General features: G+C 39.3%; 1 protein-coding gene across 1 annotated transcript in view; it reads left to right on the top strand.

The window, feature by feature from the left end:
- MNAT1 (MNAT1 component of CDK activating kinase) overlaps positions 1-13156 on the top strand; it is a 224839-nt gene that overhangs the window by 65882 nt on the left and 145801 nt on the right. Inside the window, exons 2-3 of the mRNA XM_002719546.5 lie at positions 4350-4502; positions 6489-6562. Of these exons, the coding sequence (XP_002719592.1) occupies positions 4350-4502; positions 6489-6562 (227 nt within the window). The remainder of the gene's footprint in view (positions 1-4349; positions 4503-6488; positions 6563-13156) is intronic.

The raw sequence follows: 13156 nt of genomic DNA, 5'->3' as shown, positions 1-13156 counted from the left end.
AGAGAAAGAGAGAGAGAGCAAGGTCTTCCATCCACTGGTTCACACCCCAATTGGCCGTAATGGCTGGAGCTGCGCTTATCTGAAGCCAGCAGCCTCTTCCAGGTCTCCCATGGACTTGAGCCATCTTCTACTGCTTTCCCAGGCCATAGCAGAGAGCTGGATCCGAAGTGCAGCAGCTGGGTCTTGAACTGGCGCCCATATGGGATGCTGGCGCTTCAGGCCAGGGCGTTAACCTGCTGTACCACAGTGCTGGCCCCTGTTTTAATCTTTCAAGACCACAGGCTTCTATTTTGAGTTGTTTCCAGAAGCCAGCATGCTAAAGGAGAAGAGAAAGTGTTGATCAAACTAGTTTACTTCACAGCCAGTCTTAAATATAGAGTTTGTAACGAAGACTTTCTCTAAGTAAATTAATCTGTTTTAATACTTCTTGAAATTCTGCAGGTAATATAGTTGCTTTTTAAAAAGTCAAATCCCGGGCTGGCGCCACGGCCCAATAGGCTAATCCTCCACCTAGCGGCGCCGGCACACCGGGTTCTAGTCCCGGTCAGGGCGCCAGATTCTGTCCCGGTTGCCCCCCTTCCAGGCCAGCTCTCTGCTATGGCCTAGGCGTGCAGTGGAGGATGGCCCAAGTGCTTGGGCCCTGCACCCCATGGGAGACCAGGAGAAGCGCCTGGCTCCTGGATTCGGATCGGCCGCAGTGCGCCGGCCGTGGCGGCCACTGGAGGGTGAACCAACGGCAAAAGGAAGACCTTTCTCTCTGTCTCTCTCTCTCACTGTCCACTCTGCCTGTCAAAAATAAATAAATAAATAAATAAAATAAAAATAAAAATAAAAAAAAAGTCAAATCCCCTCAGATATAAGAAAAAAAAATTTTTTTAAAGATTTATTTTATTTGAAAGACAGAGTGACAGAGAGAGAGAGAGAGAGAGAGAGAGAGAGAAACTTCTTCCTTCCACTGGTTCACTCCCCAGATGGCTGCAATGGCTGGAGCTGTGCCTGTCCGAAGCCAGGAGCCAGGAGCTTCTTCTGGGTCTCCCATGGAGCTGCAGGGGCCCAAGGACTTGGGTCATTTTCTACTGCTTTCCCAGGCCATAGCAGAGAGCTGGATTGGAAGAGGAGCAGCTGGGACTAGAACTAGCATCCTTATGGGATGCCAGCACCTCAGGCGAGGGCTTTAACCCACTGCACCACAGTGCCAACTCCCAAGAAAAAAATTCTTAATAACAGAACAGAAAAGAAAAGCAAACAGGTTGATTAAAATCTTAAAGACATATAAACAGTTAAATATTCTTAATAAAAGAAAATGAAATCTACTTAAAATATCCAGAGAGAAGAGAGCAGGAAGAATCTTCTGGTTTTTAAAAATAAAAGAAAAGGGGCCAGCATTGTGGCGTAGTGGGTGAAGCTGCAGCCTGTAGTGCCAGCATCCCATATGGGCACCAGTTCTTGTCTCAGCTGCTCCACTTCTGATCCAGCTCTCTGCTATGGCCTGGGAAAGCAAAGGAAGATGGCCCAAGTCACTGGGCCCCGCACCTGTATGGGAGACCTTAAAGGAGGCTCCTGGCTCCTGGCTTTAGGCTGGTGTGTCTCTGGCCGTTGTGGCCTTTTTGAAAGTGAACCAGTGGATGAAAGACTCTCTCTCTCTCTCTCTGCCTCTGCCTCTACCTCTCTCTCTCTGTAAGTCTGCCTTTCAAATAAATAAAGAAATATTAAAAAAAAAAATCCAAAAAACAAAAGAAAAACGAAGAAAATGCTTTTGGGAAATGGTAATGATTGAAGATTTAGGTTCTTTCCACACATTTTCCTGTGTTCTGCAAAATACAAGATTTTGTTTGAAAAAATTCTTAGTACTCTTGGAGGCAAAAGATTTCCCACATACTGCTGTTTCGGTTGCTCTCTTGCCACATGAAATGAACTAGCAATTATCATCTTTTTCCTTTGTTCTTTTTTATATGACCAATTTTCATATATATATATAGTGTGTGAATATAGAGAAAAATATGTGGCCAAATAAACAGTATAAATTTAGTAATAGCTCATTGCCTGTGGATTATAGAACAGAATGAAGTAGAACTTTCTTTTATTTACGTTTGTATTTAAGATTTGAACTTCTAAAAGGATGCTCTTTTAGTTAAGGTAAAACTAAAATAAAAGAGTATCCTTTTAGCAGTTCAAATCATGAAAGGAAAACATATAGGAAAATAAACTATCTTAAAATCTCCTTAGCACTATTTAAATTCCTATGACTTAAGGCAGATTTTTTTTTTAGAAATTGATATGTACAACTGATTTTGGAAGTAAGATATCTAATATGCAATTTAAATTTTAGAAATATTGGTATTGTATATTACTTTGCTAGCTGAACTATTGATTGAATTCAGTCTCCAAGACCTTGAAATATGGATTATTATATGTGGCTCTATAGTTTTAATATTTTAGGTTATTCCTTGCTTGTAAATATCTTTAGTCAATGGTAATTATAAAGTGTGCCTATTTCGACTAGAGTAGTGGGGTTAGTTGGGTTCAGTTTTCTCTAACCACAAAGAATAGCAGAAATGCATCATTCCCAAACATCCCAAGCCCAAAGTGTTTTTTCTGAGGTTTTGTTGATCTTGGTAATGACAACTGAGTTTTTTTTTCCTGGTATTTTCTCGACACTAATACATAGAAATAGGCATAAGTCACTGCTAGCATTTTACTAATAATCCTGAAAATTGTTTATTAGTCTTCTCATTTAGCTTATTCTGTAAGTCAAATACATAGTTGGATGAAGCAACTTTTCCCATCCTTATTAGAATTTTCCCCCTCGGTCTTATACTCATATTTTTGTTCAGTAAAGTTTATAGGCTACTTGCTCTCTGGCATGGGGATAGAGATATGATAGGTCATATGACCCTCATGAAGTATGTATTCTAGGGTATATAGACAGGATATCAGTATTATAAAAATATAATTTAAAATATTGCTTAATAAAAAAGAATGATTAGGACTATAGTCTCCTAATACATATTTAGTGGAGCAAGATTGTAACTGGAGGCTAAACTGAATATTTGTTAAAATGCTTAATATTTAAGTTATAAATTAAGTTAAGCTATATCCTTGGCTCAGCCAGAGTTCCCCTGCTGTGTCTTGAGATCCCAGCAGCCTAACTCCCACGATCTAGGTTAAAGGAATTGTTCTCCGCTCTTCTAGACGCTGCTCACTTGCCAGTTTGTATGGTAGCGTGTATCTCTTGGTTCATGCCAGGGATGATTGGGTGGTGTGTGGATCCATGTAAAATAATACACAAGCTAATCATACCAAGTCCCCAGGAATCTGGTTACAAAGAGGTTTACGCTCTAGCTCCATGCTTTTCTAACTCAAGACTTTGAGTAGGAGGGGAGATGAAGTTGTCCAGGAAACTTGGCTTGCCTAGGCATTCACTTTGTTTGATTTCTGGCAGCCAATTTTAACTGAGTAGAGGTTTGCTAAGTAGCTACTCCTAGGATTTTTCATAGCAGAAGCAGTGTGATTCTTCCCCTTCTTCACACATACTGAGAGACTCTTAAGTTCCTTTTGCTCTGGCCTGTGGGACCTAATTCAGCTAGTACCACTCTCCTGTAATTTCTGTTTGCTAAGTTGGTATCTGAACCTTCAGAAAACTTTCTTACAAGGATGAAAGGAGAAAAAGGTCTGTATTAGTGTGGTGGTATGCAGGGCTCTCTAAACTGCGGAGCCCCTGGCTCAGGCTTCTCTTGTCTAGGGTAAGGATGATACAGGTTGAGTATCCCTTATCTGGAAGGCTGGGGTTCAGAGGTGTCCAGATTTTGGAGTTTTCTGGATTTTGGTATATTTGTATGTCTATAAGAGACCCAAATCTACACACAAAATTCATTAATGTTTCAAATACACTTTATACAAATAACCTGAAGGTGGTTTTATATAACATTTTTAGTAATTTTGTGCATGATGCAGTTTCATGGTATGGACTTTTGCATTTATTGCATCATGTTGGTACTTAAGTTTGGACTTCAGATTTTAGGGACGCTAAGCTTGTGCTGGATTGGGAGTGGAGGCGATCATAGAAAACCTTGCACGTGCCTCTTTAGTGTGTCTGTCTGGCTCTTCTGAATCTTCCTAATCCCCTACTCAACTTGTTTTAATTTATAAATTTGTTTAATTTGTAAAACTGAACTGGCGTTTCTTGGCATATTTTTATCTGACAAGTGAGCTCTAGAGAAAAATGAACATTTTCTAAAACTTTTTTTTTGTTAGATCTTAAACAGTGGCTAGTTTTTACGTCTGCCTGTGCTCGCTCTCAGGGCTTTGAATACTAGTGTAGACCTTATGTTTTCTTTCTCTCCTTACAGGTGTGAAAGTTGTGTGGATTTACTGTTTGTGAGAGGAGCTGGAAATTGTCCTGAATGTGGTACTCCACTCAGAAAGAGCAACTTCAGGGTGCAACTCTTTGAAGATCCCACTGTTGACAAGGAGGTTGAGATTCGGAAAAAGGTGCTGAAGATGTAAGTGTTAGTTTGAATGATTCAGTCAACGAAGAGGACTTTAACATCTATTTCAGTAATTGATATCATTTGCTGATATCAATGTGGACAGACTGACAAGGAAAAATGAGAGATTCATCTATGCATTTGTTTTACAAACATTTATTGAGTTCTTAGAAAAGTGGGTAACACTTATCTAACCTTCATCAAAGAAGAGCTCTTGATTGATGGCTTCACACTTAGTGTATTCCTTTGCTATTTATTCTTCAATATGTATTGGTAGTGTGTACTGTGTGCAACTACTGTTATGCTTGTTAAGTAGGAGATACAAAATGATGACTAAAACAGCTAAGAATTCTGTACTCTGGCTTACAATATAATGGCAGAGGACGAGTGTTGGTGGGGAGCAGTGGTGTCAGGTATGGGCCAAGGAGGTAACATTTACACTGAAATTTGAAGGCTGTTTAGAGAAAATCATATGTTAGCTATACTTTATGTTGGGGCATGTGTATACATTTTATTTTACTCTTTGTTAGTAGTTTCAGGTGTCATTTTATCCTTTTATTATAAGATACCATTGTTTTCTTAGTTAAAATAATTAATATATTTGTTTAACTTTCTTTCTTTTAGTGCTATACATTTCAACCCAGGTCATCAATGTTTTAGCAGCCCCTTTTTAGGTACCTAACCAATAATACCTTTTTGTTTTTATTTTTGAAGATTTATCTGTTTTGAAAAACAGAGTTATAGAAAGAGAGTGAGAGGGAGAGTGGGAGAGAGAGAGAGAGACAGAGAGAGAGAGTGAGTGTGTGAGTCAGTCTTCCATCCACTTGATCACTCCCTCCCCTAAATGGCTGCAATGGCCAGTGGCCAGAGCTGGGCCGATCTGAAGCCAGGAGCCTAAAGCTTCTTCTGGGTCTCCCATGAAGATGCAGGGGCCCAAGGATTTGGACCATCTTCTACTGGCCATAACAGAGAGTTGGATCAAAGTGGAGCAGCTGTTAATAGAACCAACACTCATGGGATGCTCACTCTGCAAGCTGGGTTTTTAATGTGCTATGCCACAGTGCTGGCCCCATCCTTTTAGCTTTTATGCAATTTTTTACATGTTTTATTTATTTTCATCTACTTGAAAGGCAGAGTGACATGGAGAGAGAGAGAGATGGATATTTCATCCATTGATTTATTCCGCAAATATGTGAAATAGCCAGGTCTGGGCCAGGCCAAAGCCAGGAGCCAGGAACTCCATCCAGGTTTCTTTTGTGGGTGTCAAGGGCTCAAGCACTTGAGCCATTATATGCTGCCTCCTGGGATGGGTTAGCAGGAAGCTGAATGGGCAGTGAAGTAGCCAGGACTTGAATCAACACTCTGATATGGGTTATAGCATCGCAGGCTATGGCTTAATCTGTTGTGCCACAATGCCTGCACCTAGCTAATAATATCTTATCAATGTCTTGTAATATTTGGATTGCTGCTGGAAGGTAGTTATTAGTTTCATGGTTTCTTTCTTTCTTTTTTTTTTTTTTTTTTTTTTGCTTTATTAATTCTTGCACTCTCTAGTTCTTCATAGGTACATTGTAATACTACAGATTTTCCAGAGCTAGCATTCTCCAGACCATAATTATCTTAAAGCAATGAGATAATCTCCTTTGAATTAACTTTTAGTTTTCTGAAAATTAGTTAATCTAGGAAGTAAACAATTCTTTCTATGATTCACCTGTTTATGCTTATTTCCCAATCCTTCAAGCTCCTAGTTTTTCTTCCCTTAAATTTTACAAAGATTTTATATATTGTACTACTTCTCTCTTGATTCTGCACCATTTCTGCAGTAATATGAATTCAAGAGTAGTGTTCTTGGTCTAGTTACAAACCTTGTGTCTAAAATAACAGTGTTTTACATAAGCAGTGCTTTTCTGGGTATCATGTATGAATTAAGTAAGGATAAGCAAATCAGAGAGTATCCAAATCAATGATGTATAATAGGTTGTTATTTTTCTTCTCTTAAAGATACAATAAAAGGGAAGAAGACTTTCCTAGTCTAAGAGAATACAATGATTTCCTCGAAGAAGTAGAAGAAATTGGTATGTTTTTAATTTGACCTGTTAGCCTTTGAAACTTGTACTTTTATTGCTTGTCTAGGAGAACATCTCACATAAAAATTTCTTAATGGGCTTTGCTATGATAGCAGATGGCTTACCTAAATTCTTTATTTTGCACTTGTATCATTGTCAGATTGAAGTCATTTTAAGTAAGTAGTATTTTGTCTTACAAAAAATATGATGAATAGAGGCAGTAACACTTTAGCCAGAAAGAAAGCTATATACATATCATCTGTTAGTTAATAATTTTATTAGGGTAGAATGAACAAAAGGAAAGAACAATCGGACTTGCCCCAAATGGTGGAGTTAGAAATGTGCCAGGGGATTCCATCAAGATTACATGTACCAATGCCGTCTCACTAGTCCAAGTGATCAATTTCAATTCACAATTGATCACACTGATAGGTCTAAGAGCCAAAGGGATCACACAAGCAAGACTAGTCTCTGTGAATACTAACTGATAGAATAAAAAAGGGAGAGAACGATTCAACATGGGAAGTGGGATACACAGCAGACTCGTAGAATGGCAGATGTCCTAAACAGCACTCTGTCCTCAGAATCAGCCCTTAAGGCACTCGAATCTGGCTGAAGAGCCCATGAGAGTATTTTAGGCATGGAAAGCCAAGACACTGGCAAAAACAAAACAAAAAAAAAAACAAACCTAAATGAAAGGTCTCTGTGAGTGAGATCCCAGTAGAAAGAACAGGCCATCAAAGAAGGAGGTACCTTTCTCTGAAGGGAGGAGAGAACTTCCACTTTGACTATGACCTTGTCTAAATAAGATCGAAGTCAGCAAACTCAAGAGGCTTCCATAGCCTTGGAAACTCATGACTAGAGCCTAGGGAGATTACTGATGCCATAAACAAGAGTGTCAAATTGTTAAGTCAACAACAGGAGTCACTGTGTACTTACTTCTCATGTGGGATCTCTGTCCTTAATGTGTTGTCCAATGTGAATTAATGCTATAACTAGTACTGAAACAGTATTTTACACTTTATGTTCCATGTGGGTGCAAACTGATGAAATCTTTACTTAATATATACTGAATCGATCTTCTGTATATAAAGATAATTGAAAATGAATCTTGATGTGAATGGAATGGGAGAGAGAGTGGGAGATGGGAGGGATGTGGGTGGGAGGGAAGTTATGGGGGAGAAAATGCCATTGTAATCCATAAACTGTACTTTGGAAAATTATATTTACTAAATAAAAGTTTAAAAAAAAAAAGAAAATTCAAATTCCCGAGGAATGAATATTCTAATTTCTTTCCTGAGACAATCCAGAAAATCTTTTTGTTTCAGCTATTATCAAATCTCTTCTAAATTTCATTTGTTATGCCATAGCAAAACATGTGCAGAATATAATTTTGGATTTTTCTAGGATCTTATTCCTTAGAGCTACTGCTTTTTCATTCTAATGGCACTTGCTGTGCTTTGTATTTAATTTTTGCATCCATGAGTGGTTATGGATTTTTAGCTGTAAAAAAGGTAGAATCGGTACTGCCAAGTCAGAGTTGGAAAGTTAAGATATAGATTGAAAAGATCAAACAAAACCGAAATCTGTTAAAGCTGGACAAGTACGTATGTATGTAGAAATCTGGATTGATACAGATATTAAGTATAAAATAAGCAGTTGAATTCCAGTTAGAAAGAAACAAGCTTACAAATATTCAAAAGGCAATGCAGTTAGTCAAAAGTCTAATCAGTCAATAGAGGGAAGGGAGATTATTTATAAAGTTGTGGTGCAAATTGAATATATAGTTACAGATCTTTTTTTAAGATTTTATTTATTTATTTTAATGGCATAGTTACAGACAGAGGGAAAGACAGAAAGAAAGGTCTTCCATTCACTGGTTCACTCCCCAAATGGCCACAAACAGCTGGAGCTGAGCTGATCCGAAGCCAACAGCCAGGAGCTTCTTTTTGTTTTCCCAAGCCAGTGCAGGGTCCCAAGCACTTGGGCCATCTTCTACTGCTTTCCCAGGCCATAGCAAAGAGCTATATCAGAAGAGGAGCAGCTGGGACTCAAACCAGTGGCCGTACGGGATGCCGGTGCCTCAGGCAGAGGCTTAACCTACCACACCACAGTGCTGGCCCCCATGGTTACAAATTTAAGCAGGCAGTTAGGTGAACTAAAAGAAACTGGACAAAGGAGTTGGGAAACAAGTTTAAATGATGACCCACAAGGGGAATCTTTATTCTGGGATAAGGTTGTGATTGAGCTATGATTTGCAAATTTCTTCTCCTTTTTTCTTATTTTGCTGTGTGATGAGCTCATTTGAACGTATGAACAACTGAGGACCTGTTGGTAAAGCTGGGTTCCTATCAAGAAGTGGGAACTACGGTCAACAAGCAAAAACACGTCTAGATATTAGGGTTATATAATGTGTAATATTTTCTTAAGCAGATAAGGAAAGTGGCTCAGAGCATTTAATTTGAAAGCAATTCTGCTATATCTATATTTCTGTCAAGACCGTTTTCAGATGCAGCGTGTGAAGTCTGTTAACCAGCCTCCACTTCATTGTCTTGTTGGAGTAACTGACATAGCTCAGTCCATCCACAAGATGAGTGCATGGTGAATGCTGTCTGTTAGAAGCTGTCATCAGCACGCTTCTCAACTCCCACCAGCTCAGTTACATACCAAGTTATTTGCACTGTTAACCAAAGCTTCCTTATGTCAGTTGTATTTGAGATTGCAATTATATAAATTAATTAGATAGTGTATAACATTGGGGAAAAAATTGCAAAACTCCAGAAAGAGTCTGTTTTGTACATTCTTGGATCAATTTAAAAAAAAAGAATACGAGTTATGGCTTATGTAAGAAAAAAGCAGAGGGACCAGCATCATGACCCAGAGGGTTAAGTGGTGCTGCCATCCCATTGGAGCACCAGTTTGAGTTCCTGGCTGCTCTGCTTCTGATCCAGCTCCCTGCTAATGGCTGGGAAGGCAGCAGAAGGTGGCCCAAGAACTGGGGCCTCTACCACCTTAAGGGACACTCTGATGGAGTCCTTGGCTCCTGGCTTCTGCCTGGCCCATCCCTGGCTGTTGAAGCCATTTGGGAAGTGAACCAGCAGATGGAATCAACCTTTCTCCCTCTGTAACTGCCTTTCAGATAAATAAATCTTAAAAAAGTAAAAGAAACAGAGCAATTAAAGACTAAATTTTTTTTTTTTAATATTCATTCATTTATTTGAAATTCAGAGTTAGAGAAGGAGAGAGAGAGAGAGAGAGGGAGGTCTTCCATCCTCTGGTTTAACTCCCCAGTTGGCCGCAGTGGGCAGAGCTGTGCCAATCTGAAGCCAGGAGCCAGGAGTTTCTTCCAGGTCTCCTACATGGTTGCAGAGGCCCAAGGACCTGGGCCATCTTTTACTGCTTTCCCAGGCCATAGCAGAGAGCTGGATCGGAAGTGGAGCAGTCTGGACACTTACCGACGCCCAAATGGAATGCCAACACTGCAGGCGGCAGCTTTACCTGCTACGCCACAGCGCTGACCCAAAAGACTAAATCTTGACTGTATGTTACCAAGTTAGAGAATGACTTACAGTATGTCTTCAGTTAGAAGTATTTAAAGAGAGAGAAAAGGAATATATGTATCCTACCTTTAACAGACTTTTCTAAGTAATCAGCTCAAATCCTGACCATGTTGGGAAAAAAGTGGTTCTACTGTATTTGAAGATATTGATGACTTTGGAGTCTTAAACTCATGGATGTATAGTTTATTTTCTGAAATTCAGCCAATACTTATTGTTTATGTAAATTCATTTACTGCTAGGAATATATGATATTTGCTTTTAATAAGCTCAGACTCTAAAGGGGGGGATAATTATATAAACTATAAAAATTAAAAGCATTTGTAAGATACTGTGGATATACAAATAAGAATTCAGCATTGGGAAATAAAGATATAATTTGGTGAAATTCAGAGACGAGATGACATTTCAGTTTGAACTTAATGCATGGATAGAAGTTTGCCAGGTAGAAAGGGCAAAATAAAAATTTGGCATAGAGATAAAAAGACACTGGGCATATTGGAGAATGAGCAAGTAGTCTGTTACAGGTGGAAGGAACATGAGAAACGACTAAAGATAAGGCTTGAAAAACAAGCTGGACCTAGGTGAAGGAGTATATGTAGTACTACAGGCAACATAAGTGAAACAGACAATTGAGATTACATCAGACAAAAAATAACAGAGTGAAGACACATCCCACAAAGTGGGAGAAAATATTTGCAAGTCATACATCTAATAAGGGATTAGTCCCCAAAATACATAAGAAGCTGAACTCAATAAAAAGAATAACCTGATTAAGAAAATGGGCCAAGAACTTGAATGGACATTTGTCAAAAGAAGAATTTATTTTTTTCAATATAAATAGCTACCATGATAATGAAACAGTACTCAGTGTGACTAATCATCAAGGACATGCAAATTAGGATTACAGTGACATATAACTTCACACTTGTAGAATGGCTGTTTTCAAACAGATGAAAGATAGAGTATAAAAAAAGGAGCCCTTGGACACTGTTGGTGGGTGTCATATTTTGGATAATAGTTTGGGGGTCGCCAAAGGCTCATATATTAGGGACTTGGTCCAAAAAATCTTATGTTAATGGGTCAAAGGTGGAGACTTTAATTATGACATCTAGGAGGTGGGGCCTAGTGGGGGAATCTGTATGTTATTAAGTGTGCCCTTGGAAGGTGGTACACTTGAGAAGGTTGGTTATATAAAAAAGATTTTGGGGGCTGGTGTTATGATATGGTGAATTCAGCCACTGCCTGCAACGTTGGCATCCCATTTGGGTGCCAGTTCAAGTCCTGGCTATTCTACTTCCAATCCTTCTCCCTGCAAATGTCCTGGGAAAAGCAGAAGATGGCCCAGGTGTTTTGGCCCTGGCACCTCCGTCAGAAACCTGGATGAAGCTCCTGGCTGCTGGCTATGGCCTGCCTAACCCTGGCTCTTGTGGCCATCTGGGGAGTGAACCAGCAGATGGAAGATCTCTCTCTCCCTCTAATTCTGACATTCAAAGTAAATAAATAAATCCTTAAAAAAAATTGGGTCTAGCTGCCATCTCTGCTTCCTAGAACACTATATGATCTACACACACTCCACTATTGCCAGCCTTCATCAGATGCCAGACTGAAGGAATCAGCTGATCTTGAATTGTGAGCCTCCAGTTGTCAGGTGTAATAACCTTCTTTCTTCATAGGTAGCTTCTCCTAGGTATTTTAGTATAAGTAATGAAAAGCTCATTACTATAGTGAGAAAGTAAGTTGGTACAATCACCTGAAGAACCAAATGGAGGTTCTTCAAATAACTAAAAATAAAATTACCATGTGGCCCGATAATTGTACTTGTTGGTTATATATCCAAAAGAACTGAAATCAATATGCTGAGGAGATGTCTATCTATACTCTCTTGTTCATTGTAGCATTATTCACAATAGCCAACATATGTAATCAATGTAAGTGCTCATCAGTTGACCAATTGAAAACTAAAATGTTGTATGTTTACCTAATAGAATATTATTCAGTCTTGAAAAAGAAGAAAGTCTTATTTGTCAGGAATGAATTTAGAGAACACTGTACTTAGTGAAATAAGCACAGAAGAACAAATACAGTACAATCTCACTTGTGTGTGGAATCCAAAAGAACTGAAATCAGAAGTAGATAGTAGAGTGATGGTTAGCAGAGGTGGGAGTTGAGGTTGTTTGGGGAATGGGGAGATGGTGACCAAATGGTACGGAATTTCAGTTAGGCAGGAGGAATAGTCTTTGAGATCTTTCCCACAGCAAGGTGACTATAGTAATGATAGTACATATATTGAAGTTTCTAAAAATGTATTTTAAACATTCTTATAGTGACTCTGCACTGTACACACACATATAAAGATACTGCATTGTACCCCACAGATAGATACAATTTAGTCATTTAAAAATCAATGTTTGGGACCAGTACTGTGGTGTAGTGGGTGAAGCTGCTGTCTAGAGCACAAAGATGCCATATGGGTTTGGGTCTTGGCACTCTACTTCCGATCCAGCTCCCTGCTGATGCACCTGGGAAAGCTACAGAAGATGGCCCAAGTGCTTGGGCCCCTACACCCACATGGGAGACAAGGAGGAATCTCCTGGTACTGGCTCCTGGCTTTGGCCTGGCCCAGCCCCATCCCCAGCTGTTTGGCCTTTTGGGGGAGTGAACCAGAAGATGGAAGATCTCTCTCTGTCTCTCGCTCTCTGTCTCTCGCTCTCTCTCACTCTCTGTAATTCTGACTTTTGAATAAGTAAATAAATAAAATGTAAAAAAAACTAAAATGTTTAAATAAAAAAAGGAGGGCTTTTTAAACTAGGCTGTCAAAGATTTTATTCTTTGGCCAATGGTGAGCAAATGGGAATAGGGTGTTGATGATATGGAGTATTGAGAGGAGATACTTAAAACCTGGAAGCATATTTAAGGAACCAGTGCAGTAATTTGGGTGAGAAATAATGAGGGCTTGGAGTAGAAAGTAACTATATTGTGCTACAGAGAGGTGATGTTTTAGGGGTCTTCCACATGAGTGCCGGGGCCCAAGTACTTAGGCCAT

Source organism: Oryctolagus cuniculus, chromosome 20, assembly GCF_964237555.1.
Source record: "Oryctolagus cuniculus chromosome 20, mOryCun1.1, whole genome shotgun sequence".
NCBI lineage: Eukaryota > Metazoa > Chordata > Mammalia > Lagomorpha > Leporidae > Oryctolagus > Oryctolagus cuniculus.
Note: the sequence above shows the minus strand (reverse complement) of the source record. Positions and strands in the feature narration are given on the sequence as shown.